The sequence below is a fragment of the Mirounga leonina genome, unplaced genomic scaffold (assembly GCF_011800145.1).
Source record: "Mirounga leonina isolate KUSES-001 unplaced genomic scaffold, KU_Mleo_1.0 Mir_127, whole genome shotgun sequence".
Lineage (NCBI taxonomy): Eukaryota > Metazoa > Chordata > Mammalia > Carnivora > Phocidae > Mirounga > Mirounga leonina.
In genome coordinates this window covers 73541071-73564143 of record NW_023270316.1, presented here as the reverse complement: position 1 = coordinate 73564143, position 23073 = coordinate 73541071, and the positions used below count along the sequence as shown (strand labels likewise).

The window sequence follows — 23073 nt, the reverse complement described above, 5'->3', positions numbered from 1 at the left end:
CCAGTGAAACTACTTCTCTTTCTACCAGTTATCTAAGCCACAGGTGACAAGAATATGGCATAAGAGGGCGCCTGGGTGGCTCGGTTAAGCGACTGCCTTCGGCTCAGGTCATGATCCTGGAGTCCCGGGATCGAGTCCTGCATCGGGCTCCCTGCTCAGCAGGGAGTCTGCTTCTCCCTCTGACCCTCCCCCCTCTCATGCTCTCTCTCTATCTCATTCTCTCTCTCAAATAAATAAATAAAATCTTTAAAAAAAAAAAAAGAATATGGCATAAGAGGACTTTTTCTCCAATGAGCCTCCATTGGACATTAATAATCTTTACTTTTCAGTAAGCCTGGAATTGGCCTCAGAAACGTCTCAACTAGGTCCAGGTAGCCATAATCAATCAATAAGTCAATCAGAGCTAACAACGGATATGAAATTTGTCAGCCTTCATCTCTAAATTATTATGAAGCATGCGTGTGGGAACAGAGCATGAACCTCCTCCTTCGTTACAAATACAAAATGTAAGTTTGCCAGAAGAGATGTGGCAGTTCCAAGTGATGAAATTACCTAGAAAAACAAACATAATCATTCAGAGTAAAGATTGTTGACCCCAACTGATCAGTCTCCCTGAATTTACTACAAGTTCAACAGTCCACTAGATGTTTCCTACCTACCACAGAACTCTACACCGTATCTGTTTCCACTTTTCCAAATTGTGCTTTACAGTCTAAACATAATTGGGCTTCCATAAATCACTGCAATGGCTTCCCCAACCCTCACTGCAACACTTTTTCTGTCTGAACACTTCTGATACTTGACTGGGTTCTTCCTCATGTTGCACTGGTCTTAACATCTAAGATAGTTGAAGGTATTTTAGAAGCTGGAAGAAAAAGCAGGATTTGGGAACAGAAAAATCTGGATGCAGACAATGAGGACACTGTTTAGAGGGCTGAGATTCAATCTGAACGTCCACTCACATGGTCACAAACCTGTTTATGCTTCACTATTTTCAGGCAGAAAATCAAATTGTGGAAGAGTGCAATCTTTGCCTCTTTGATTAAAAAACAGATTTTACCTTATTCATTACCCTGCCCCCAGCTTCTCAGGATCTCAAATGAAAATTTTAATGGAAAAAAGACTATTTTATGTAATTATTCTTCACTATATGTTTTTCAATTATTCATAGTATTTCAGTCCCCATTACTTATCATTACAATGACATTTCCCTGGAGAAAAGAATTCTCATTATATACTTTCTACACTAGAAATTCCTAATCATTTCTCATTTGAAATTGTTCTCCTACCAGTCTACCAAGACAAAGGGCAAATCAAAAGGAGTTGATGGATACTCATACAGAGTTCCCCACTAGAGCCTCACACATAGAGGATAGATCCAGGTTTCCTCCTAGCTTGGAAAATGTGTCCTGCTGGAGTTAAACTGCCAATGTCCTCTGAAAACCAAAATAAAACAAAACATATACCTTATCAAAATCCCTTCACAGGAGAAAATGTGAAAATAGAAATAGAGATGTGACTTTAGCTTAATAACCAAAAGTTATGGGTTTTGTTTAGTACTTTATTCAAGCCTGGTACTAAGTATTAATTTCTCTCATTTTAATAAGTCACATTCCTATTCATTTGTTGACCTTATTTTCTAAAGCTATTGGATGACTTTCATTTCTCTGAGTTTTTAAAATTGTTATTCATCTCTGTGCTTTTACAGAAGTTAAAATACCCTCTGCCTAAAATACTCTTACTACTTGTTCTATGGTCAAAGCTTTACTCTCTCATCAAGTCCAGCCTCTCTGGGAAGCTTCCTTTTTGTCCAGGGGTTCGTCTCTCATCTGCTCCCTTCCTCTAATGTAGGTGCAAGGTATCATCCGTGGAATGCCCATACTGTTCATGTTCAGTGTCCTCTATTATACCGCTTAGAATATTGGAATGTACTCACTTTTTTCTTCCACCAAACTCTTTGTGGAGTCCTTGAGGGTGAGGGTCATGTTTTATTCATGTTTATAGTCTCATCACTCAGTGTAGTAACCTGATATAATCTAGATGCTAATAAATATTAAATGAATTTTGAGTTTTCCTTCTTTCCACATTTAATTTACTTCACTTTTTTTTTTTTAAGTTTCAATGCTTTTCTTTTTCTCTTTACACTAATGATCTCAAAGTGGAGACAAATTGCCTATAAGAGAGTCAGGAAACCACTATGGTTTTCCGATGCGTACGACAGAGCTAGTGACACAAACCTATTTTAAAAGCCTGTAGTAAAAATAAATGCCTCACTCTCTTTAGAAGAAAATGCTAATAAAATAGGGGGGGGGGGTTCACGTTGAAAATCCATTTGGCAATTTTTTATGAAGTTAGACACACACCTACCTTATGGTCAAGCAATGTTCAATCCAGGTATTTTCCCAAAAGAAATTAAAACATATTCACAAAACGTTTATGACAGTTTTATTCACAGTATCAAAAAATTTCAAACAACCCAATTTCTATCAAGAGAAGAATGTATAAATAATTTGCAGCATATTCGCATAGTGGAATACTATTCAGTATTAAAAAAGGAATTGAGGGGCACCTACGTGGGTCAGTCGTTAAGCGTCTGCCTTCGGCTCAGGTCATGATCCCAGGGTCCTGGGATCGAGCCCCGCATCGGGCTCCCTGCTCCGTGGGAAGCCTGCTTCTCCTTCTCCCACTCCCTCTGCTTGTGTTCCCTCTCTTGCTGCGTCTCACTGTCTCTCTCTCTCTCTGTCAATTAAATAAATAAAAAATCTTTAAAAAAGAAAAGAAAATGGACAGAGCAGAAGCAAGAGAGAAAAAAGTGACCTTAACGGGTCCTTTGCTAGTTCGGGCGAGAGATTTTAGTAGCGGTGGTAGAGATGGGAAGAGGCAGGCCATCTGGGACAAAATTTGCTGATGGACTGGATATGGTGGGGGGAAAGGAAAACTTAAAAATGAAACCAAGGCTTCTGATTTATGTTATTTACTGACATGGGAAATATTGGACTGAAAACCGGTTTGGGGGTGGAAATAATAAGTTTTATTGTGGACACATTAACTTTGAGATACCGAAGGTATCCAAGAATAGATGTTACCCTGAATAGTTTTGAGAAGAGTCCCGAATTTAAAAAATAAATCTGGCAGTAAGCAGGATAGAGATGAAATTTGAAGTTATAGGTATACATAGAATTCCCCAAGAAGAGAATGGAGAAAGAGAAGAGCAGGGGAACTAATTCCAAGTCCTGAGGTACTCTATTATTTTAGAGGACAGGAAAAATAAAGAAAACCAGCAAAATAGGCTGTGGAGTGGTCAGAAAGGATACTGTTTCAAGAAGGGAATGGCCAAAGCTTCTGAGAGGTGAAGAAAGACATGAACAGAGAATATCTTTTGGATTTGGTAACATGGAAGCAGCTTTAGTGGCATGAGTAGGGCAGAAGTCAGATTAAACTGAAAACAGAATGGGAGATAAGAGATAGTAACGTTCATGTATTAGGTTAAACCATATGACCTTGCTGACATCGGACAGTTTTTGATGTACAAAAACAGTAATTTCAAATGATTCTTTTTTTAAAAAGCTTGATGGAAGAAAGTATGGAGCAGTATAGGAGGAAAAGATGCAGTCAAGCAGGGCCAGGAAGGTGGAAGGAGAGGGTTGTGGGTTTTGGGTGGAAAGACCAAAACATGTTTGTACACTGATAAAAACAAAGCAATTTATCAGCTAAAGAAAGGTGAAGAAAAGGGATAGAAGATTTGGTTATCGAAGAAAAAATGTGAGATAACCTTTACAGAGATTAGGTGTGTAAACTAACTCTGGAACTGCATGGGGCTCTTAGGCACCACTTGAGAATTGTTGATCTTGAATGTATGGCAGGGGCTAAAAGCTCAAATGCTGGCAGGGGCAAGACAAGTAAACAACTGAAGCAGGCTCAGTGGACATGAAACTCAAGAATATATATCCAGTCTAAATGGGGTGGCCACTAGATTGCTACCACCCAAACTGTCAATCCTACGTTGCCACATCCTCTGATTTTTCAAAGAGGAGCCAGAAATCTTGATTTTTTACATGACATATCATAATTTTAAAAATTCTCTACATGTTGAAGAAAACAGAGGTTGCATTTATCCAAGGTTGTACATTTGTTAGGAGAGTGATATGGAAGACTGACTTGAGTTAGTTGAGATGGAGTGACTGTAATGATGAACTACTAAAAATTAAGTTGGATAAAAAAGAATATAGAAGCTAAAGGGAATTAGTGGTTACAGTTAAGGTGGAGGAGTCAATGTATTAGGGGCACCTGGGTGGCTCAGTCATTAAGCATCTGCCTTCGGCTCAGGTCATGATCCCAGGGTCCTGGGATGAAGCCCCACATTGGGCTCTCTGCTCAGCGGAAAGCCTGCTTCTCCCTCTCCCACTCCCCCTGCTTGTGTTCCCTCTCTCGCTGTGTCTCTCTCTGTCAAATAAATAAATAAAATCTTAAAAAAAAAAAAAAGGAGTCAATGTATTAAAGGAATCGATGAAGACTGGCTCCTGATTCCTCAAGTTCTTGAGCAAGTGAGCTCAAGGCTAAAGATTACAGTCACAGAATGTATAAAAATCAAAACTTTGGAGCCTATGCAGCTTTTAGAAATTACAAATTCCAGATGCATCGGAGAGTAAGTCAAATAAACGCAAAAAATCAATGGGATAACGTTATTTAAATTCAAGCAGGTTGGGTGCCTGGGTGGCTCAGTTGGTTAAGCGACTGCCTTCGGCTCAGGTCATGATCCTGGAGTCCCGGGATCGAGTCCCACATCAGGCTCCCTGCTCAGCAGGGGATCTGCTTCTCCCTCTGCCCTCTTCCCTCTCATGCTCTCTGTCTCTCATTCTCTCTCTCTCAAATAAATAAATAAAATCTTTAAAAAAAAATTCAAACAGGTTAAGATTTTTGTTGTTTAGCTGACTTTTAGAAAATACATCATAAAAATAATACAATGAGAAAAGCATCAGACAAATTCCAGTATTGGGACATTCTACGAAATAGCTGACCAGTACTCCTCAAACTGTCAAGTTCATCAAAAACAAGGACAGTCTGAGAAAGTGCCACAGCATAAGGAGACATGATAATTACATATAATGTGGTATCCGGGATGGAATGCTAACAGAAAAAGAATATTAGGTAAAATTAAGGAAGTCTGAATAAACAATGGATTTTAGTTATCAATAATGTACAAAATTGGTCCACTAATTGTAACAAATACATCATACCAATGTAAAATGTTAATAGGGGAAACTGGGTACCAGGTATACAGAAATTCTTTGTACTATTTTCTCAAAAAATTTTTTAAATAAATCTAACACTACTCTAAAAAACATGCTATTAAAATAATACATATCAGGGGCGCCTGGGTGGCTCAGTCGGTTAAGCATCTGCCTTCGGCTCAGGTCTTGATCCCAGGGTCCTGGGGTCGAGCCCCGCATCGGGCTCCCTGCTCAGCGGGGAACCTGCTTCTCCCTCTCCCATTCTCCCTGCTTGTGTTCCCTCTTTCAGTGTCTCTGTCAAATAAATAAATAAAATCTTTAAAAAATAATAATAATAATACATATCAAAAAGTGTAACAAATGAAACAATGGCTACCTATATTTTCAGTAATAGTCAAGATAGTAAAAACTTCTTATACTACTTCATGGTTCCTTCCCTACTGGACATGAAATAGATTTCTAAATTCGATTTTTTTCCCTTTTATTTCTTGACTTCTTCCATTACGTATGCATATGTAGCTAAGCAACATACGGTACTGTTTTACATGTTTTCAGATTCTATGTAGATCGTCATACTATGCGTTCCACAACCTCCTCTTTTTGTCTCATATTTCTGGGTCTAGTATTGATTTACTGGCATATTCCATCATATGAGCATCCCATTAATGAATGTACTCTCTTCGGTGGATGTCGCTAATTTTTTGCTTTTATGTCCTGATTTACATGTCAACGTTCCTACAAGATATATACTTAGGAGCAAAATACTAGGGTACAGTATTTGAAACTTTGCAGTTTTACTTTATTTTGTCAAATTGCTTTCAAAATGCATGTTTAACACGCACACGCCAACAAGAGTGTGGCATATCTTGACTCATAGAGCAAAAAAACCTCTTGAAAGACATACAAACTGGATAATACGTTTGCCTCATTACAATTTGTCTTCTGCGCCCACGTAATCATTTCTGCAAACATAGAGCTGTTACGAGCCCCACAAAAGGCTTAGACGCCGTTACACCAACCGCTCCGCGGCGCCCGGAGACGCCGACACACGCGCGCTTCCGGCGTAAGCTCGACGCAAAGGCAACGCCCCACGCTTGGGACACCGGCGCCGTGATTGACGCCCCTGAAGGCCCCTTTCCGGGCTGTCCGGAAAGATCCAAGTGTCAGCTTGTGTTGGTCTATTGCCTCTTTTTCACAAGAAAGAAAAATATTCTGCCAGGCTCCCCTTGTTCTCTGAGAAGATCCCCTTCCCCAGAAGAGTTGCTTTCGGCTGGCATTTCTTTCAGGCAGTGCTGTGGGCAGCCCGTAGGCCCTTGTAAGGCGCGCGCTGCGGCTCCGCCTCCTTCCTTTCGGCCGGAACCGCCATCTTTCAGGTAGGGCTGGCATGTGGCTCCTGGAGCCGCATGTTTCACGGACACGACTTCTGAACTTGTGACCACAGCGGCAGTGCACTGAGGTCCCTGAGAGACCGTCTAGCTTGTCCTGGGCCCACTGACCTGGGTGGTGGAGTTATGGTCGTCCCAGACCAGGAGCGGCGTGCGCCGGGCCGGGGGCTGAGAACCAGACGGCAAGGCCGCGGCCCTGCGTGGGGAGAGACTCGAGAAAAGCGAAGCCGAGTCCCTGGGGTGAGGCAGTTCGGGTCAGTCTGGGAAAGAATTTGTTTTTCCTGTGTCGCCACGGCTTCAGCCTCGGTATTCTGGGCCTTCGGACAGGTTTTGTGCGGCCGCGTGGCCCAGTGCCTTTCGAACTCTTCAGTGTGGCGTTTTGCCACTAATGTAAAGCCTAAACCTGTGATGCTGTGGGATAGGAGCTTAGGGGTAGTAGGACTGGGTTTACGGGTTTAAAGGCATGTGCTTTAACTTCCGGTGAGGCCTAGTTGTGTGTGAAAACCTGGGTTTGCGGTCCGAGAACAGTGGATCCTTGCGTGATAGGACCGGTAGACCGCTCGGCTTTAGTGCGTGAAATCAATCCGGTTGTTTTAAATTGGGGCCCCAAATCGCGTTTGGACAAATGGAAAGTGCTTTCCGGTTGCCACAAGTATTGTTTTGTTAACGCTGGGGCAGCATGTGAATAGTTAGGTGTCTCATTTGGAATCTTAGGGGGAAAGTCATTGAATTACCACTTAATCTTACTTTTCTTTTTTTCATCTTTTTTTTCTTTCGTCTTTTCATCTAGTTTGTAAATGTTAGCTACCAGAGTTGAGCAAACTGTAGGTTGCGTTTTATAGTGGGTCCTGTTTGGTACTGTTAAATAATCTAAAGCATCACTGTTTCCTACTTACTATTATTATTATTATTTTTAAATATTTTGTTTATTTGAGAGAGAGAATGAGATAGAGAGAGAGCATGAGAGGGGGGAGGGTCAGAGGGAGAAGCAGACTCCCTGCTGAGCAGGGAGCCCGATGCGGCACTCGATCCCGAGACTCCGGGATCATGACCTGAGCCGAAGGCAGTCGCTTAACCAACTGAGCCACCCAGGCGCCCTATTTTTTGTAAAGCGTGTGTTGGTTCGTGATGTAAGATAGATTTCTTCCTGGGGAGAATGGATCTGGTGGAAAGACAACGGACGCTGGAGTCAAATTACTTTCCATTACTGAATCTGCCACTTAGTGACTCCATAAAGTGATTTGGACCTGCAGACTGTTGTTTATGAACTTGAGACTTGGGTATGAGTTGACACAAATGTAGAGAATTTGAGAATTAAAGCAGAATATCTGGCACTTAATAGATGCTTAGTTGCCTTTTTAAAAAGTAACGGATGCATTTGTTTTAACAATGATGTGGTTTTGGTGGGTTAGGTGAAACATTGTGTCTCCATACCTCCCAGGTTAATGAATAAGGTACTCTGGAGTCACTTTTCTTTAAGAAGTGTTAATAAGAGGGCACCGGGGTGGCTCAGGTCATGATCCCAGGGTTCTGGGATCGAGCCCCGCGTGGGGCTCCCTGCTCCGTGGGGCGTCTGCTCCTCCCCCTGCTTGTGTGCTCTTTCATTCTCTCTCAAATAAACCGTAAAATAAGAAAAAAAGGAATGTTAATAAGAGACTGATTTATGTTACAGTCCCATCAGGTTAAGCCTGACTTAACATATCTGCCTTGTGGTAGGAGTAATTCTTAGCAATAATAGTTCTGCCCTCGAATGACCGAAAGCAATAAAAACTATTGTTTTAACCTTTTGGGAAACAGTGAAATACTTCATTTGAAATGCCTATCTGTGAATTCTTAGATAATGATAAATTGATTACCACTTACTAAGCCATAGGCTAGAACTTGCTGAATGCTTTGTAGACATTACCTCAGTTAATTGTAAGAGTATTAACCCCATTTCGCAGATGATGATCAGAATTTAAATATAAATTTCTCAGGAAGCAAGTGGCAGAACCTGAGATTAGGTCAGTAGTTATAAAGCCTGTGTTTTTCAAAACCCTTCAACTCTACATACGTTTATTAGTAAATGATGGAGTAATCAGAAGTATGAAGTGATTTGGAAATTCGTGGCAGATGCTGTGTAAGATACACTGTCACAAAAAATAACACCAATAAGAGAAGGGGTTTAATCACCATGTAAAAATGCAGGGCTGAGTTGTCTTGTTCTCCAACAACAAATTACCACCAAGTTAGTTAATCCCAGTGCCTTTGGCATTCTGGGCTGGGTTCTACTACAGACAAGCGTGGTTTTAGAAGTTTTGTTGTGTTTCTATGTTCTAACAGGGAAAGTACTGGTGTGGGTTTAAAATAAAATCCTGCTACTTAGTAGCTTTAATGTTAACAACACTTAGGCAGTTTCGGCAAAAATCTTATATGCCAAAATGATGGGTTTTTACCGTTTATGAGAAATATCAATTGGTGAATCAGCTTCTTACATTTCTTAATTCTGTAGCTCCTGTAGTGCAAGCGTTTGACATTTACAGGGTTGTTTGATTGGTTTTTGTTTAAAAAGACAAATGTCAATTTTGCATTTGCATTTAACTGTTTTATACTTTCTGTTTTCAGTAATTTGCCAAAATGACCAACACAAAGGGAAAGAGGAGAGGTACTCGCTATATGTTCTCTAGACCTTTCAGAAAACATGGTAAGTAGATTTACCCTCTAGAGAGCAAACATAGCATACCTTCATACAATGCATTCTTACTAAATGGCATTAATTAACCAACATCTTCCTAACTTGTTTTTGTAATAAAAGCATAAATTTCATATAGTAGTCTTTTATAAATAAGATTTAAAAATAAAACTGTCAAAAATAGAGTATGTTGAAAGCTAATAAGCTTGCATGTTTCTTTTATACTCTAGACTTTTTAATCTTGATACTGACTATACTCATTTTTTTGGGTGCAGGAGTTGTTCCTTTGGCCACATACATGCGAATCTATAAAAAAGGTGATATTGTGGACATCAAGGTAAATTCTACAATTGGGTAAATAACCTACAGAATATTAGAAGGTAGAAAAGTTTAATTTGGAATTCAGATACTAGTGTATGTTGAATCTGTTGGCTTTTTATTCTCCTGAATAGGGAAAAATCTTTGGTCTGAATAAGAGCTGGTAAGTGTAGAATGGCTATTTAACTCAGAAACCAGAGTTTTTAAAGTGCTATTCCTGAGTCTAAGAATTTTCTCGTTACTTGTTAACAGGTTGTGAATTTGTGGAGGTAGAAAGGAATAATACCTTAGTGCAAAATTTAATTGTTGATGGTGTTAGAGATTGTTACTTTTGTAAAAACAAGTGACGGTTTTGTTTTGTGACCAATATTTAAATGTATCCTGGTACTCTGGAGCTTAATGATGATTGTCTTTTTGATTGCTTAAAGCAATGTGAAAAACACATTTCACCGGCTCTGAAAGCTCTTGAGTTGCTATTTAAAAGAAAATTTTAGAGTATCATAGTTACTTTAATAAGAGTCAGGATGTAAAAGGAAGGGGAAATGCTGGCATAACTTTCATCTCCTTTCTTAACAGGGAATGGGCACTGTTCAAAAAGGAATGCCCCACAAATGTTACCATGGCAAAACTGGAAGAGTCTACAATGTTACTCAGCATGCTGTTGGCATTGTTGTAAACAAACAAGTTAAGTAAGTAACGTCGGGGTTCTTTTTAGTCAGGGTTCTTTCTAGCCGATCAGTATTCCTTCATACCCCATACCCCCTTTTCACTTTGCCAATTGGACTTATGTCTTTATTGGTCATTCAAGTGGGGCAAAGGAAATATCCTTTTAAAACTCAAGCAAACTGGGTGTTTGCCTTGTATCCTGTCAGAGGAAACAAATTGAACTAGACTTAATGGAAAGTTTTATTAGGGTTTGGTGTTAAGCAGTTCTAGTTTTCAGAGTATAAAAAAGAATAGTAAGTAGTAAATTGAGTTAGTGATTTGGTTTTGGTTATATAGTATTTCAAGGTCTGTCACCTCATCAAAAGAAAGCTTAGAAGTGGAGATGTTTGGGGGCATATGGGTAGTGCAGTTGGTGAAGCATCTCTTGATTTTGGCTTGGGTTGTGGGCTCTCGAGCCCCACGTCAGGCTCCATGCTCAGCATGGAGTCTGCTTAAGACTCCCTCTCCTTCCACCCCCCCCCAAAATAAATAAATCTTTTATTTATTTTTAGAGAGAGAACATGAGCAGTGGGGAGGGGCAAAGGGAGAGGAGAGAGAGAGAGAATCTCCAACAGACACCCTGCTGAGTGCAGATCCCAACACAGGGCTCAATCCCATGGCCCTAGGATTGTGACCTGAGCCAAAACCGAAGAGTGGAAGGCTCAACTGACTGAGCCACCTAAGCACCCCAGTGAATAAATCTTAAAAAAAAAAAAAGTGGAGATGTTTGCTTCAAGGCCTCTTACAGTACAATTAATGATTATAAATTAGCCATGGCCTTGCTGAGTAATGCTATCTGTTGGTAAAAGGTTTGTGGTTTGTTTAATAAATGAAACTGCCAAATAAAATTGGACTTTGTTAACATTTTTGCTGAAGCATTTATAGTAATGTTGATTCTCCCCAGGGGCAAGATTCTTGCCAAGAGAATTAATGTACGCATTGAGCATATTAAACATTCAAAGAGCCGAGACAGCTTCCTGAAGCGTGTGAAGGAAAATGACCAGAAAAAGAAGGAAGCCAAAGAGAAAGGTACTTGGGTTCAACTGAAGCGCCAGGTGAGTGCTTGACAGATGATTTCTTGGTATTGATCTTGGGAATTTTAAAACTTGCTCAGTGGTAATTTTCTTTTATATGAAAGTTAATGAATTTGAGTATGTTATTTCTTTGTTCTTGAGAACACTTTGAAATTGATTACTGTTCTTGCTTTTTTTTTTAATAGCCTGCCCCACCCAGAGAAGCACACTTTGTGAGAACTAATGGAAAGGAGCCCGAACTGCTGGAACCCATTCCCTATGAATTCATGGCATGATAAATGTAAAGAAAATAAAAGACCTCAAGACTGTAGAAACATTTCTCTCAATTGAGTAGAAGTGTGGTGTCCTTTCCCCCCAAAAAATATTTAAAGCAAACTTTGTGTCCTAATTCATTGGGTGATGTCTTTATTCAAACTTAGTGGCTTTTTTCTTGCTGGAAGATCTGAGGTAGTTTATTGTAGAACAGTATACTCAGTTGGTTAGGAAACTGCCAGATACTATAAAAATATTTATAGTTGGAAAATAGTCCCTCCAAATCCCTAAGAAAAAAGAATTTTAAAAAAATATGTGAAAGGTTACTTGTCACATTGCATTTAAGCTCAGTGAAAGTTGAGTTCTTGTAATTGTATCCTGTCTTAAATAGCTGTGTTTTAAGGATAAAGAACTTGCCTTTGAGGCTACTATTTAAAAACAGATGGTTTAAAGCACTCTGTCTGGTTCCTACCAAAAAATTGTTTTCCCTGTCATTTCCTTTTACGGTTTGTTTGGTTTTTTTTTTGAATATTTTATTTAGGGCGCCTGGGTGGCTCAGTTGGTTGAGCAACTGCCTTCGGCTCGGGTCATGATCCTGGAGTCCCGGGATCGAGTCCCGCATCGGGCTCCCTGCTCAGCAGGGAGTCTGCTTCTCCCTCTGACCCTCCCCCCCTCATGTGCTCTCTCTCAAATAAATAAAATCTTTAAAAATAAAAAATAAATATTTTATTTATTTATTTATTTGACAGAGAGAGAGAGAGTGAGAGCACAAGCCAGGAGACAGGGAGAAGCAGGTTCCTCGCTGAGTGGGGTGCCTGACGTGGGACTCGATCCCAGGATCCTGGGATCATGACCTGAGCCAAAGGCAGCCGCTTAACCAACTGAGCCACTCAGGTGCCCCACCTTTTACGGTTTTCTTGTATGGTGCTCTAGCTCTTAGGAAAAATGTATTTCTTGGAATTGCTCTTTCTTGCCCCAGTTCCTTTGTACTTCTCTTTGCCTGAAATACCTACACTTTAAGTTGGTGAATTCCTGATTGTCCTTTTTTCACCTTGAGTGTCATAGGTGAACCTTCCCTGATAAAAGTATTTCAAGGAGAGAAATGAAAGTGCTTGGAATCAGAGAAGAGAAATTATTTCTGGTTTGGGATGATAAAGTCCCTTACACCTGTTCTCACTACAGGTGATTTGCTTTCTTACAGTGTTTATAATTTTTAAAAATTTAATCTTCCTGGGGCACCTGGGTAGCTCAGTCGTTGGGTGTCTGCCTTCGGCTCAGGTCATGATCTTGGGGTCCTGGGATCGAGCCCCGCATCAGGCTCCCTGCTCTGCAGGAAGCCTGCTTCTCCCTCTCCCACTCCCCCTGCTTGTGTTCCCTCTCGCTGTGTCTGTCTCTGTCAAATAAATAAAATCTTTTAAAAAAAAATTAGGGCGCCTGGGTGGCTCAGTTGGTTAAGCGACTGCCTTCGGCTCAGGTCATGATCCTGGAGTCCTGCATCGGGCTCCCTGCTCAGCAGGGGGTCTGCTTCTCCCTCTGACCGACCCCCCTCTCATGTGCTCGCTCGCTCTCATTCTCTCTCTCAAATAAGTAAAATCTTTAAAAAAAAAAAAAAATCTCCAGTAGACCTGAGGTGAAAGACTGTTAGTAAACTTTGCCATCCTAGATCCTAGCACATAATAAACATTTCATAAATGTTCTTTGAATTGAGGAAAGCACTCCCCCCCCCCAACTTTTTTTTTTTTTTTTAAAGACTTTATTCATAGAGCACAAGCTGGGAGGAGAGGGAGAAGCAGGCTCCCTGCAGAGCCCAATGCTGGGATTATGACCTGAACTAACAACAGCCACTTAACCAACTGAGCCACCCAGGCACCCTGAGCAGACATTTTCTAGTTTCTGTGTGTTTAATCTTGTTTTCCTGTGGACTTCACCAAACTAGAATGTTTTGGATTTTAGAGGGCTCATAACAATTTTGTTCATGAGTAATTGGGATTATTAAGTTTCCCGTATGATGTGGAAAGATTGGGGAACCTCAGACTTTGTTCATTTTCTGGCAGTTTGTATTAACCTTACTTTCTGTTGCCCCTAGATTAGACCAAATGATTCCCAAAGGGCCTTTATGCACATAGGGCCTATGACTCTATATTCCCATGACCACCAGATGACATAATTGTGACAAAAGACATCGCAGAGGATCAGTTCTCAGTTTAGGGGGGCTGGTGAAGGTGAATATTGAGAAAAGGAAGGGCTGCAAATAGAACTGGTTTAGGGGAGTTTTTAGGGCAGATCATCAGAAAATGTGAACTCTAACATCTGATGTACAGTGGCAGTTTTCTAATCGCTATAATGGCAATAGTGGTAACATGAATGTACATAAAACATTTTTGGTTTGGGGGGTTCCTGGGGGGCTCAATCCAACTTGGTTTTGGCTTAGGCCTCAGCGGTGAGGTCAGGCTCCACTGTGGGCTCCAGTGGTTCTCAAGTATGGTTCCCCACCTGACAACATTTTTGGGGAACTTGCTAAAAATGTGGGCCCACTAAATCAAATTCTGGGTGTGAACCCAGCACTCTACAACCTCTCTGGGTGACTGAGATGCTTGCTCAAGTTTGAGAACCACTGATCTGTCTTTAGTCATCTCTAATATACTTGAGACTCAAAGTTCAGAACTCGTTTTCTGAACCTTTATTTCCAACTCCCTCTTGGGCAGTTCCATCTGGATGTCCTGCAAATTCACAGATTAGTTTGAAGAGGTTTTATTGGAGAAATAAATTGCATCGAACTCCCCTAGCTTTGAGTAATGTGTATGTGCTGATAAATATGTGCCCGCCTTGAAATGCAGGTCCTTTTAAATGAGTTAATTGTTGTAGATGGTGAAATTATAAATGAATCTCTTAAAATTTCCCCTTCCTACACTTTGTGAGGATGAAGAAAAATGTTCTAACTTTAAAACTTTTTGCCCTATTAAATTAGAGCCATTACCATAAATGAAGGTGCATGGCTCCTTTAACTTTTGATTCTGTCTTTTCTGATCTAGCCAGGTACCTTCTGAGGACTTCTGTTTTGTTCAATTGAGCCTAATCCCAAGAGTTGAATAAAATAAATCACACTCTCAATGTTGGGGCAGGAAAAACCCCATAGTTTCATATCTCTAGTGTATTCTCACTGTGTATTTCATATCTCTAGTGTCAACATTTTCTCTGTACTATGGTGGGAAAATGGAAAACAATTTTTGCTAAAATGGAGCGTTAACAGTTGCTAAGATAAAAAAGTAGGTTTACTTCTTGAGCACAAGAGAAAACAGATTTGGAATACAAGTGTTTATCCCATCCCCACTTAAAAACAATTGGTATTGTTCATACAAGAGCTTTCCCAGAATCTGTTAGACAAGTTACTTGGTTATAATAGTGGTGAGGCAGCCTCTGCAGCTCGTATTGCTGAGGCGGAAAGTTTGTATAGAGGAGTGAATAGCGGCCCAGGGTTTCTGTATTGTGATTGTTTTCCAACTGCAAACGTGTATGGTGAGGATTAATTGACAGGCTAGCTCATAAAGCCCCAAATGGAAAAAGCATAGAGAAAATGCTCTGATACTTCCTTGCAAGATTGGAATTTATGGAAATCATTTGATTTGGAAAAGAAATGCAGTAAGGTACTCTATTCTCCAAAATGAGGTGATGGCTTAGCTCAAGTGAGGATGTGATAACTTCTTGCACCTGAGCAAGAAGGTTCAGAATAATTGCTTATGGGAGATGAGTAAGTAAATAGTTCTAAGATTCTTGAGAGCAGAGATGATATTTTGTTCTTCATATATATATGCTCCTAGCACTGACCCTGTTACATATAGTCAGGGTTACCCTCCTTAAGAAGAGTTCAGTGGCTTTCCATAGCCTCCAGATAAATTCCTGAGCATGGCATACATTGCCATCCACAGTCTGGTCCCCAACTTTTTGGGCTATCGACCACATCCTTCTAATGTTTGAGACTACTCGTAGCTCCCCAGACTTGCATTATACTTATACTTTCATGATTTTGCTCATGCCATTCCTTCAACTTGACATGCCATCTCCCACCCTCTGTGTTTCTGCCTACCAAATATTACTCATGCTCAGAGACCGGGCAATTTCTTCCTGTAGCTTTCACTGATTACCACCACCCCCTCCCCCATTCAGATTTAATTCTCCCCATTGCATCTCTATTGGAGTTGGCACCCTGACCTGCTTTGTCATTCCTTTTACATGAACAAGTGTTTTCATCCTGCTCTCTACCTTGATGGAAAATGCCAAGATTAGAAATCAGAGGGGCTGGGGGTGTCTCCTACTGAATGGCTCAATGACCGGGTAAGTTATAAACTTGTCTGAACCTCAATTTAGGAGATATTTAACCCATTTTACAGGTTTAGTTAAGATTAAAGAAGAAATAGAATTTTTTGGTAAACTCAAATTTATGAAGGATAATTTCACTATGGGGATGTCTGTGAAGGCAGGCAGGAGTGTCTTATACTTTGTCATCCCCTCAGTAGATGATTGGTAATAGAAAGTTAACTGTTCTTTGTATTCTGTACCAGCACTTAATGGAGTCTTGCAGCGAGTAGATTTTCAATAATTTTGACTGTTGAAATAAAGCAGGGAGCTGGTAGCAAAGCACAGTTTTTATTCCAGTGAAATTACCTAAAGGTAGTCTGCGAGTCTCCAGTGAGCTCATTGTTCAAGAATTTAGGATACACAGGAAGAGCTGATATTAGGAGGTGATGGATGGTGGAGGGAGAGAGATTCTTGAACTAGAGGACGACCCTTGGCAGCTTTATCTCGGCTAGAAATCAAGCTGATATGGCTGGTAAAGGGTTAATAAATTCCCAAGGCTGATATTTGCGAATTACCAAATTCTGCCCTTCATAGTTATTTCAAACACCCACAGGATCTGTGTACCCATATCTGTGCCTACGCATTTCCATTGTCATTTTAAAACCACTTCAGTATGCCTGTGTTATATTGGTTGCAGTACAATTTTACATAACTCTGGACGCAAAGAAATCCAAAATGAGATAGAACACAAGCAGCAACAATTTAGGCAATGCTATTTATAATGTTCAGTAACAGTTCGTCAGTAACAGTTCGGTAACATATTGTCTGTATTAAAAGGTCATGGATTATCTTGTCTATTTGCAGATGCAAAGAGTTTCCAAGGAGAATGGAATAACATTTTGAGCTCTCTGAGCTAAGGTGCAATGTGAATGCAAAATGGAAGATAATTATCAGTGGACAGAGAACAGTCTTAGGAATCTTACTTATTGGGTGACCTTAAACTAAAATGATCTTATTCCTGACAGGGAATTAAGATGGGGAATGAGGTGTAGAGGTGAGTCCAAGATTCAGCCAAGAAAGTGCTCTTTTCCCTTCACAGTTCTGCATTTCAATCCCAGGAAAGTGAAAGGTGCAGAGTCCATTGATTCCTGCTCAACAGAGACCCCCTCTTTTATTTCTTGACTTAATGGGGGAGTAAGGTGTCCACTAGCTCCTGGGGAGGAGCTAGGGTTGTTCTAAGGTAGTGGCAATCCCAGTCTTCTTTGCTAGATACTTGGATAAACTCTCAGCTTCTCAGTTCTGGAGATGAGAGGTAAGAGAAAGTCTGCTGGGTTCTGAGAATTATTTTATTTCATAATAAAAAGACAACAGAATCCCACGCTTCCTTCCTGCTTTGGTGAGGACTTGGTGTTTGGTGAAACGGGCCATTTTGTGTTCAAAGAGAGCCAAAGAGCATCTGGGACACAATGACTTGGACCCCTATCACTGAACAGCTGAAGGATCCTTGGAACCAATGGTTTCAGAGTGGTTCTGTAAATAGTAACTGTCTTTATGGTGCTTTCTCCTGTCAAGGAATGAGGTGGCCTGCTTTAAATCTTTCCAGTTAAACTGAAGTTTAACAGAAGGGGATTGCCTTGTAAGCTGCCAAAAGTCAGTGCAACTGAGATACAGCAGTTATCTCAGGACATTTCCTGGAACACTTTCTCTCGAGAGTAGGTTGCTCTCAAAACCAAGCTATTGGGATAATGGTTACACATATGACTTCTGTCTTTTCCATTTCACACAGTGAAGACAGCATTCATTCATTTATTCATTCAGAAAGTCAGCCAGTGAGCAAAGGACCTTCAAAGTCCCAGGTACCACTATGTGCTGATGCTAAAGACACAAGCTAGAGTCTCTGCCCGCCTGGAGACAGTCATGAAACAAATTTTACAGAGAGTAACAGTTGAGATCAGTGCTGCCAAGGGTGTCCTAAGAGGGAGGAACTGGGAGATAGGAGTGGGGGTGGCAGTGCTGATCAAAGAAAGCTTCCAAGGGAAGAGCAAGTAAACAAGTCATCATCTATTCCTAGTCTACAGCAGGAGTCCTGAAGAATTCAACTGAGAGGTAAGGAGAGCAGTGGGGATGGAGAGGGGGAGACACCCAGGGGTGTAGGCAGTAGAAATGGTGGAACTTGGAAGTGAGAGTGGTTGGAGTCAAGGATGGCTCACACGTTGCTGGTTTGGAATTCTGGGTAGATGGAGGGAACATGCATTAGTGTAGTTGGTTGCTAAAAATGGATTTCATCCTCTATCCCTCTCTGCATCTCACTCAGCCCTTTCTTTTTTATTTCTTTGAAATAATCTTTTTCAGAGAGAAAGAGAGTGCATGAGCCGGGGGAGGGGGAAGACAGAGGGGGAGTAGAAGCAGACTCCCCACTGTGGGGCTCAATCTCCCAACCTAGAGATCTTGACCTGAGCAGAAACCAAGGACCAGATGCTTAACCCGACTGAGCCACCCTTTCAAATGTGACTTCAGCTCCCTCCACTTAGGCATGGAGTGTATCCTTTCCCCTCTCCTTGAATCTGGGCTGGAATTGTGACTTGCTTTGGCCAACAGAATGCAGCAGAGGTTATGGGTTCCACCCTGGAGTAGGGCTCAAGAGGCCTTTTCCACTTCCACTTACTCTCTCTGAAACCTGCTCAACCACCACCATGAAAGCAAGCCCTAGCCATCCTGGGGGGGGGGGGGGGGCGGGGACGGACTCAGGTGAGTCCGTCACTGCCCCTCCCCCATCACAGTTGACTGCCTGTCACCCTCTGCCAGCTCTCTGCTGATACATGACAGGGCCCAGCCTAGGTCAGCTGAGTCTGGCCTAGATTAGGATAACCACTCCACTGACCTACAGACATGAGCAACTATGGGAGATTGTTGTTTTAAGCCATTAAGTTTCGTGCAGTTTGTCGTGCAGCAAAAGCTAACTAATACGACTGAGACAGAGAAGGGGTAAGGAAGGGGCCCTCCAATAGGCAATTGGACATATGAGGCTGGTACACAGGAGGCCAGAAGCATGAAGTTCTAACCTGTAAGGATCAAATCCCAAGGCCTTACTATGGTCCGTCTCCCCAAACTCAAGACCAGGACATTTTTCTCTTTTGTGTCCCCTTCCACTCTCTCATCCTTAACGTACACTTCATTTTACGCTTAAAAGTAAGTACTTGAATAATAAAAGCAAATGCATGACTCAAGTGCATAAGACAGTATTAATGATGGAGAATTAGTCCGGAGCCAAAGCTCCCAGGGGATGGAACGTGTATTGACTGTTCACTAAGGAGTGGATTCAGCCAAGGCCAGCAGCGAGGGTCTGGGCTTGGAGGCTGAGCTGCAAACAATTACTGCCCCCAAGGGGCCTTCACATTTGTGGAGCAAGGTCACAGTGACTGCAGGTCCCTTATAACGGCTACTAATTCAGGGATTCCGGGCTTTACCCTCCTCCTTTGTCCTTAGTAATGTCACCCCTCAGCACCTTTTGAAAATAAAAAGGGCAATATACCCAACAGGAATTTACCCCTCCCATTGTTGCAGAAACATCCGACTGATTGCACTTTTTCCTGTTTCTTTCCTCCCCCAGCTCAGAACTGATCGCAGGTTCGCCCACTGGTCTAGTGACCCGGGCTCGCCTCCGCGGGGTGGAGGGGCCCCCAGGGCGGCGCAGGCACAGCCCCACGAGAGGCCTCCCACCGCTCGCGGGACCGTGGCCGTCCTGCAGGGGCCGGGGGCGGCAGCGGCGCGGGGCCCGGGCGGAGCGCGTCAGGCGGCGAGGCGGTGCGCACGCCCCCGGCGCCCGGTCCCTCCCCCCGGGCTCTCCAGCGCCCCGGTCCCTCCCGGCCGCCGCGGGAAGGGGCGGGAGGGGGAGGAGCCGGAGGCGGCCGCCGCGCCCCCGCCGCGCGCGCCCAGCCCTTTAAAACCGCCCGCGCTGACAGCTCGGCCGGCCGCCGCGGTCCCCGCGCACCTGTGTCCGCACGCCCTCTGTGCTCGCGAGCCGCTCCGCTGCGCCCGAGGCCAGGCGTGCGCTCTCGGAGGCGGGACCCGCTCGGCCCGCGCGCTCTCCATGCGGCCGCCCACCATGTCTGGGCACTGTCTGCTCGCGCCCATCCCCGAGTCCTCCTCCGACTACCTCCTGCCCAAGGACATCAAGCTGGCCGTGCTGGGCGCCGGCCGCGTGGGCAAGAGCGGTGAGTGCCCAGGGGCCCGCTCGGGGACGACGGGGCCTCGGGGAAGAGCCGGAGCTCTGGGCGGAGGGGAGGAGGATAGAGCGCCAGAAGAACCTGCAAGTTTCCGCGCCAGCCCCGGCTCTCCCCCGCCAGCTCGCTTTCCCAGCGGCTTCCTCGGGGCGGCTACTCCTGGGCTCCCGCCTGGCTTGGCCCCTGCTGGGGGGGGGAGGGGGGCTGGTGCGGCAGGTAGACACCTGCAGTCAAACCCGCGAGAGACCGCGACGGCCGCACCCTTGGCTTTGCAGAGCCTTCCAACCTGGGCCGTACCCGGGGTTCTGCGGCCCAGCGCCCTCTCCTTTTCCACGGGAGCGTCCCGGTTTGACTGTTTTGTCCTAGTCCTTTCACTGATTTTGCTGTTTTTCCTTTTCAGCAATGATTGTGCGCTTCCTGACCAAGAGATTTATTGGCGATTATGAACCGAATACAGGTTAGAATAATTTCGTGCTCTCTGCTTTTGTGGCTGCATGCTCCGATTTTCTTTTTTGCTGATATGTGTGTAGGAATTTAAAAGCAAAGTCTCCTTCATCCTTCAGGCAAGTTGTATTCACGGCTCGTCTACGTAGAGGGAGACCAGCTCTCCTTGCAGATCCAGGACACCCCGGGGGGCATCCAGGTAAGGACGGCCCGAAGCGAACGGCTCACCACCGCGCACACACCCAGGGGGCTCCTCAGCGGGAGCAAGATGTGTGAACACACCTGTTCTGCATTTAGATGAAGGCGTGGGCTGTCCCCAGGCGGGCTGTTAGAAACGCTCCTGGTGGGGACGGGGTGAGTGGATGGTTCGAGAGGCAGCTTCCTCCAGTCCAGCTCCTCCAAAGGGGAGAGAGAGTTAACCTCTGTTTGCAGCCCTGGGAGAGGCATCACTACTTGCAGGGATGGGGCTCACCACTTCTTTCAGAGCTCGGCCATGGAACCATTAACAGGGGTGGGTTTCTGGAGAGGGTCTTCTCCCCTAGCAAGGACAGCGAGAGTGCTTCTGGGTTTCTAACTGTTCCCTCAAGTCGGTTAATTGCAACCAGATAACTCCTTGGCAAGCAGTCGGGAATTTAACTTGATTAACAAGTTATTAATTGCTCTCCCTTGGAGGGAGGAAAGGTCTTGTGGAAGACCAGAAAGAAGGACTTTGTTTCTGTAACATTCTCAAAAAGGATATGCTAAAAATATTTTTATGGGCTTGGGAAAAGATATTTATCTTGGCTTATTTTCAAAGTTTTGTTTATTCTCAGTTCCCTGAAGATTGCGCCATTCTTCTTTGAAAGTTCTTATTGAAGTCATTCTTCAGTCAGCCAGGGCTCACCACAGAATACCTGCCAAGCAGGGGGTTTCAGGATAATTGCATTGGTGACAGCCAATAAAATAACCCAGGCAGGGAGCTTGCTCTTCCCGCGTCCAAAGCCTCCTTCTGCAGAAGCTAGGTAGCATCTGAAAACTGTATTTATGATTTCTCTTTTGAATGCTTTTTGCAAGGGTTACTCTGATGTTATTTTGAGTCCTCTCCCACTGAGGGTTTCCTTGATCCAGACTCGTTCTGATCTTTCTCAGGTCCAAGACAGCCTGACCCAGGTAGGTGATTCCCTGGCCAAGTGCGTGCAGTGGGCAGAGGGCTTTCTGCTGGTCTACTCCATCACAGACTATGACAGCTACCAGTCCATCCGCCCCCTTTACCAGCACATCCGGAAGGTCCACCCTGACTCCAAGGCCCCTGTCATCATCGTGGGCAACAAGGGGGACCTTCTGCATGCCCGGCAGGTGCAAACGCATGATGGCATTCAGCTGGCCAACGAGCTGGGCAGCCTATTCCTTGAAATTTCCACCAGTGAAAACTACGAGGACGTCTGTGACGTGTTTCAGCACCTCTGTAAAGAAGTGGGCAAGCTGCACAGCCTCGGTGGGGAGAGGAGGAGAGCCTCCATCATTCCCCGGCCGCGCTCGCCCAACATGCAAGACCTCAAGAGGCGCTTCAAGCAGGCTCTGTCTTCCAAAGTCAAAGCCCCCTCTGCACTGGGGTAAACCCATCTCACACAGACTCGGCTCCTTTTTATTGTGCGTTGTGCAGCTGAAAAAGACAGGGGACCTCCCTTTTTAATTACACATTCGAAGTTTATTTTTATACAAACTGTTGGTTTTCAAGTGTATGTGTATTTCTGAAAATTCAGTGATTGCCTAGAAGTTGGAGAGGTTTTTTTTTTTAAATAAAATATATATATATATTTTTTACTGTAACTGCTAGCCACTTTTCCATTAAAGGCAAAATGGCAACATTGCTTCTTGTTTTTTAAATGTCTTTTTATAGAAATCATACTTGCACCAGCGCCCAGAACGGCTCCATGCTTGCCCTCAGCCTGAACTCCTATTGGTGTCTTGCGGTAGGGGAGCCGACGTAGAGGGAATCTGTTGTGGGAGAAAGCAAAGAATGCGGAGGAGAAAAGATTTGAGCAACTGCAGGATGTCTTTAATTAGGGCACTTTGCCACAGGCATGAAATTGATACCACGTGATTTTCAAGGAAAGGGGTTCAGAGTACGCTGGTGCTAACAAATCGCAAACATGAATAGCAGTTTTATTTATTGGTGCAAATGGAAATCTACTCTCTCTACCTGTATTAGAAAATAAAAATTCCTTATGTCAGTAAGTGCATCCTACCTAGAGTTGCTTAAAAATTCTCCTTCCTGGGGCGCCTGGGTGGTTCAGTCAGTTAAGCATCAGACTCTTCATATCGGCTCAGGTCATGATTTCAGAGTCATGGGATTGAGCCCCGCATTGGGCCTTGTGTTGGGCTCAGTGCTGGGCATGGAGCCTGCTTAAGATTCTCCATCTCCCGGGGCGCCTGGGTGGCTCAGTTGGTTAAGCGACTGCCTTCGGCTCAGGTCATGATCCTGGAGTCCCGGGATCGAGTCCCGCATCGAGTCCCGCATCGGGCTCCCTGCTC

The 23073-nt window shown here is 43.5% G+C and overlaps 2 protein-coding genes and 2 non-coding genes across 4 annotated transcripts; all 4 read left to right on the top strand.

Moving 5' to 3' along the window:
• The first annotated feature begins 6522 nt into the window (after positions 1-6522).
• On the top strand, positions 6523-11719 carry RPL21 (ribosomal protein L21). The gene is made up of 6 exons (XM_035003649.1): positions 6523-6604; positions 9221-9299; positions 9563-9624; positions 10182-10294; positions 11215-11365; positions 11530-11719. The coding sequence occupies exons 2-6, from the start codon at positions 9233-9235 to the stop codon at positions 11617-11619; spliced, it is 483 nt and encodes a 160-aa protein (XP_034859540.1). The 5' UTR covers positions 6523-6604; positions 9221-9232; the 3' UTR covers positions 11620-11719.
• On the top strand, positions 9999-10069 carry LOC118009718. Its single transcript, XR_004679003.1, has one exon. It is a non-coding gene; the product is annotated as a small nucleolar RNA SNORD102 (small nucleolar RNA).
• LOC118009726 lies at positions 10362-10488 on the top strand. The gene has a single exon (XR_004679010.1). It is a non-coding gene; the product is annotated as a small nucleolar RNA SNORA27 (small nucleolar RNA).
• Positions 11720-19829: 8110 nt separating the features above from the next.
• On the top strand, positions 19830-22409 carry RASL11A (RAS like family 11 member A). The gene is made up of 4 exons (XM_035002974.1): positions 19830-20106; positions 20516-20572; positions 20679-20758; positions 21688-22409. The coding sequence occupies exons 1-4, from the start codon at positions 19983-19985 to the stop codon at positions 22153-22155; spliced, it is 729 nt and encodes a 242-aa protein (XP_034858865.1). The 5' UTR covers positions 19830-19982; the 3' UTR covers positions 22156-22409.
• The last annotated feature ends 664 nt before the right edge of the window (positions 22410-23073 follow it).

Coding starts and splice junctions, on each gene's coding strand:
- RPL21 (XM_035003649.1), top strand. CDS start 9,233: ATGACCAACACAAAGGGAAAGAGGAGAGGTACTCGCTATATGTTCTCT. Junction 9,625..10,181: donor GTGATATTGTGGACATCAAG/GTAAATTCTACA, acceptor CTTTCTTAACAG/GGAATGGGCACTGTTCAAAA. Junction 10,295..11,214: donor GTTGTAAACAAACAAGTTAA/GTAAGTAACGTC, acceptor GATTCTCCCCAG/GGGCAAGATTCTTGCCAAGA.
- RASL11A (XM_035002974.1), top strand. CDS start 19,983: ATGCGGCCGCCCACCATGTCTGGGCACTGTCTGCTCGCGCCCATCCCC. Junction 20,573..20,678: donor CGATTATGAACCGAATACAG/GTTAGAATAATT, acceptor TTCATCCTTCAG/GCAAGTTGTATTCACGGCTC. Junction 20,759..21,687: donor ACACCCCGGGGGGCATCCAG/GTAAGGACGGCC, acceptor GATCTTTCTCAG/GTCCAAGACAGCCTGACCCA.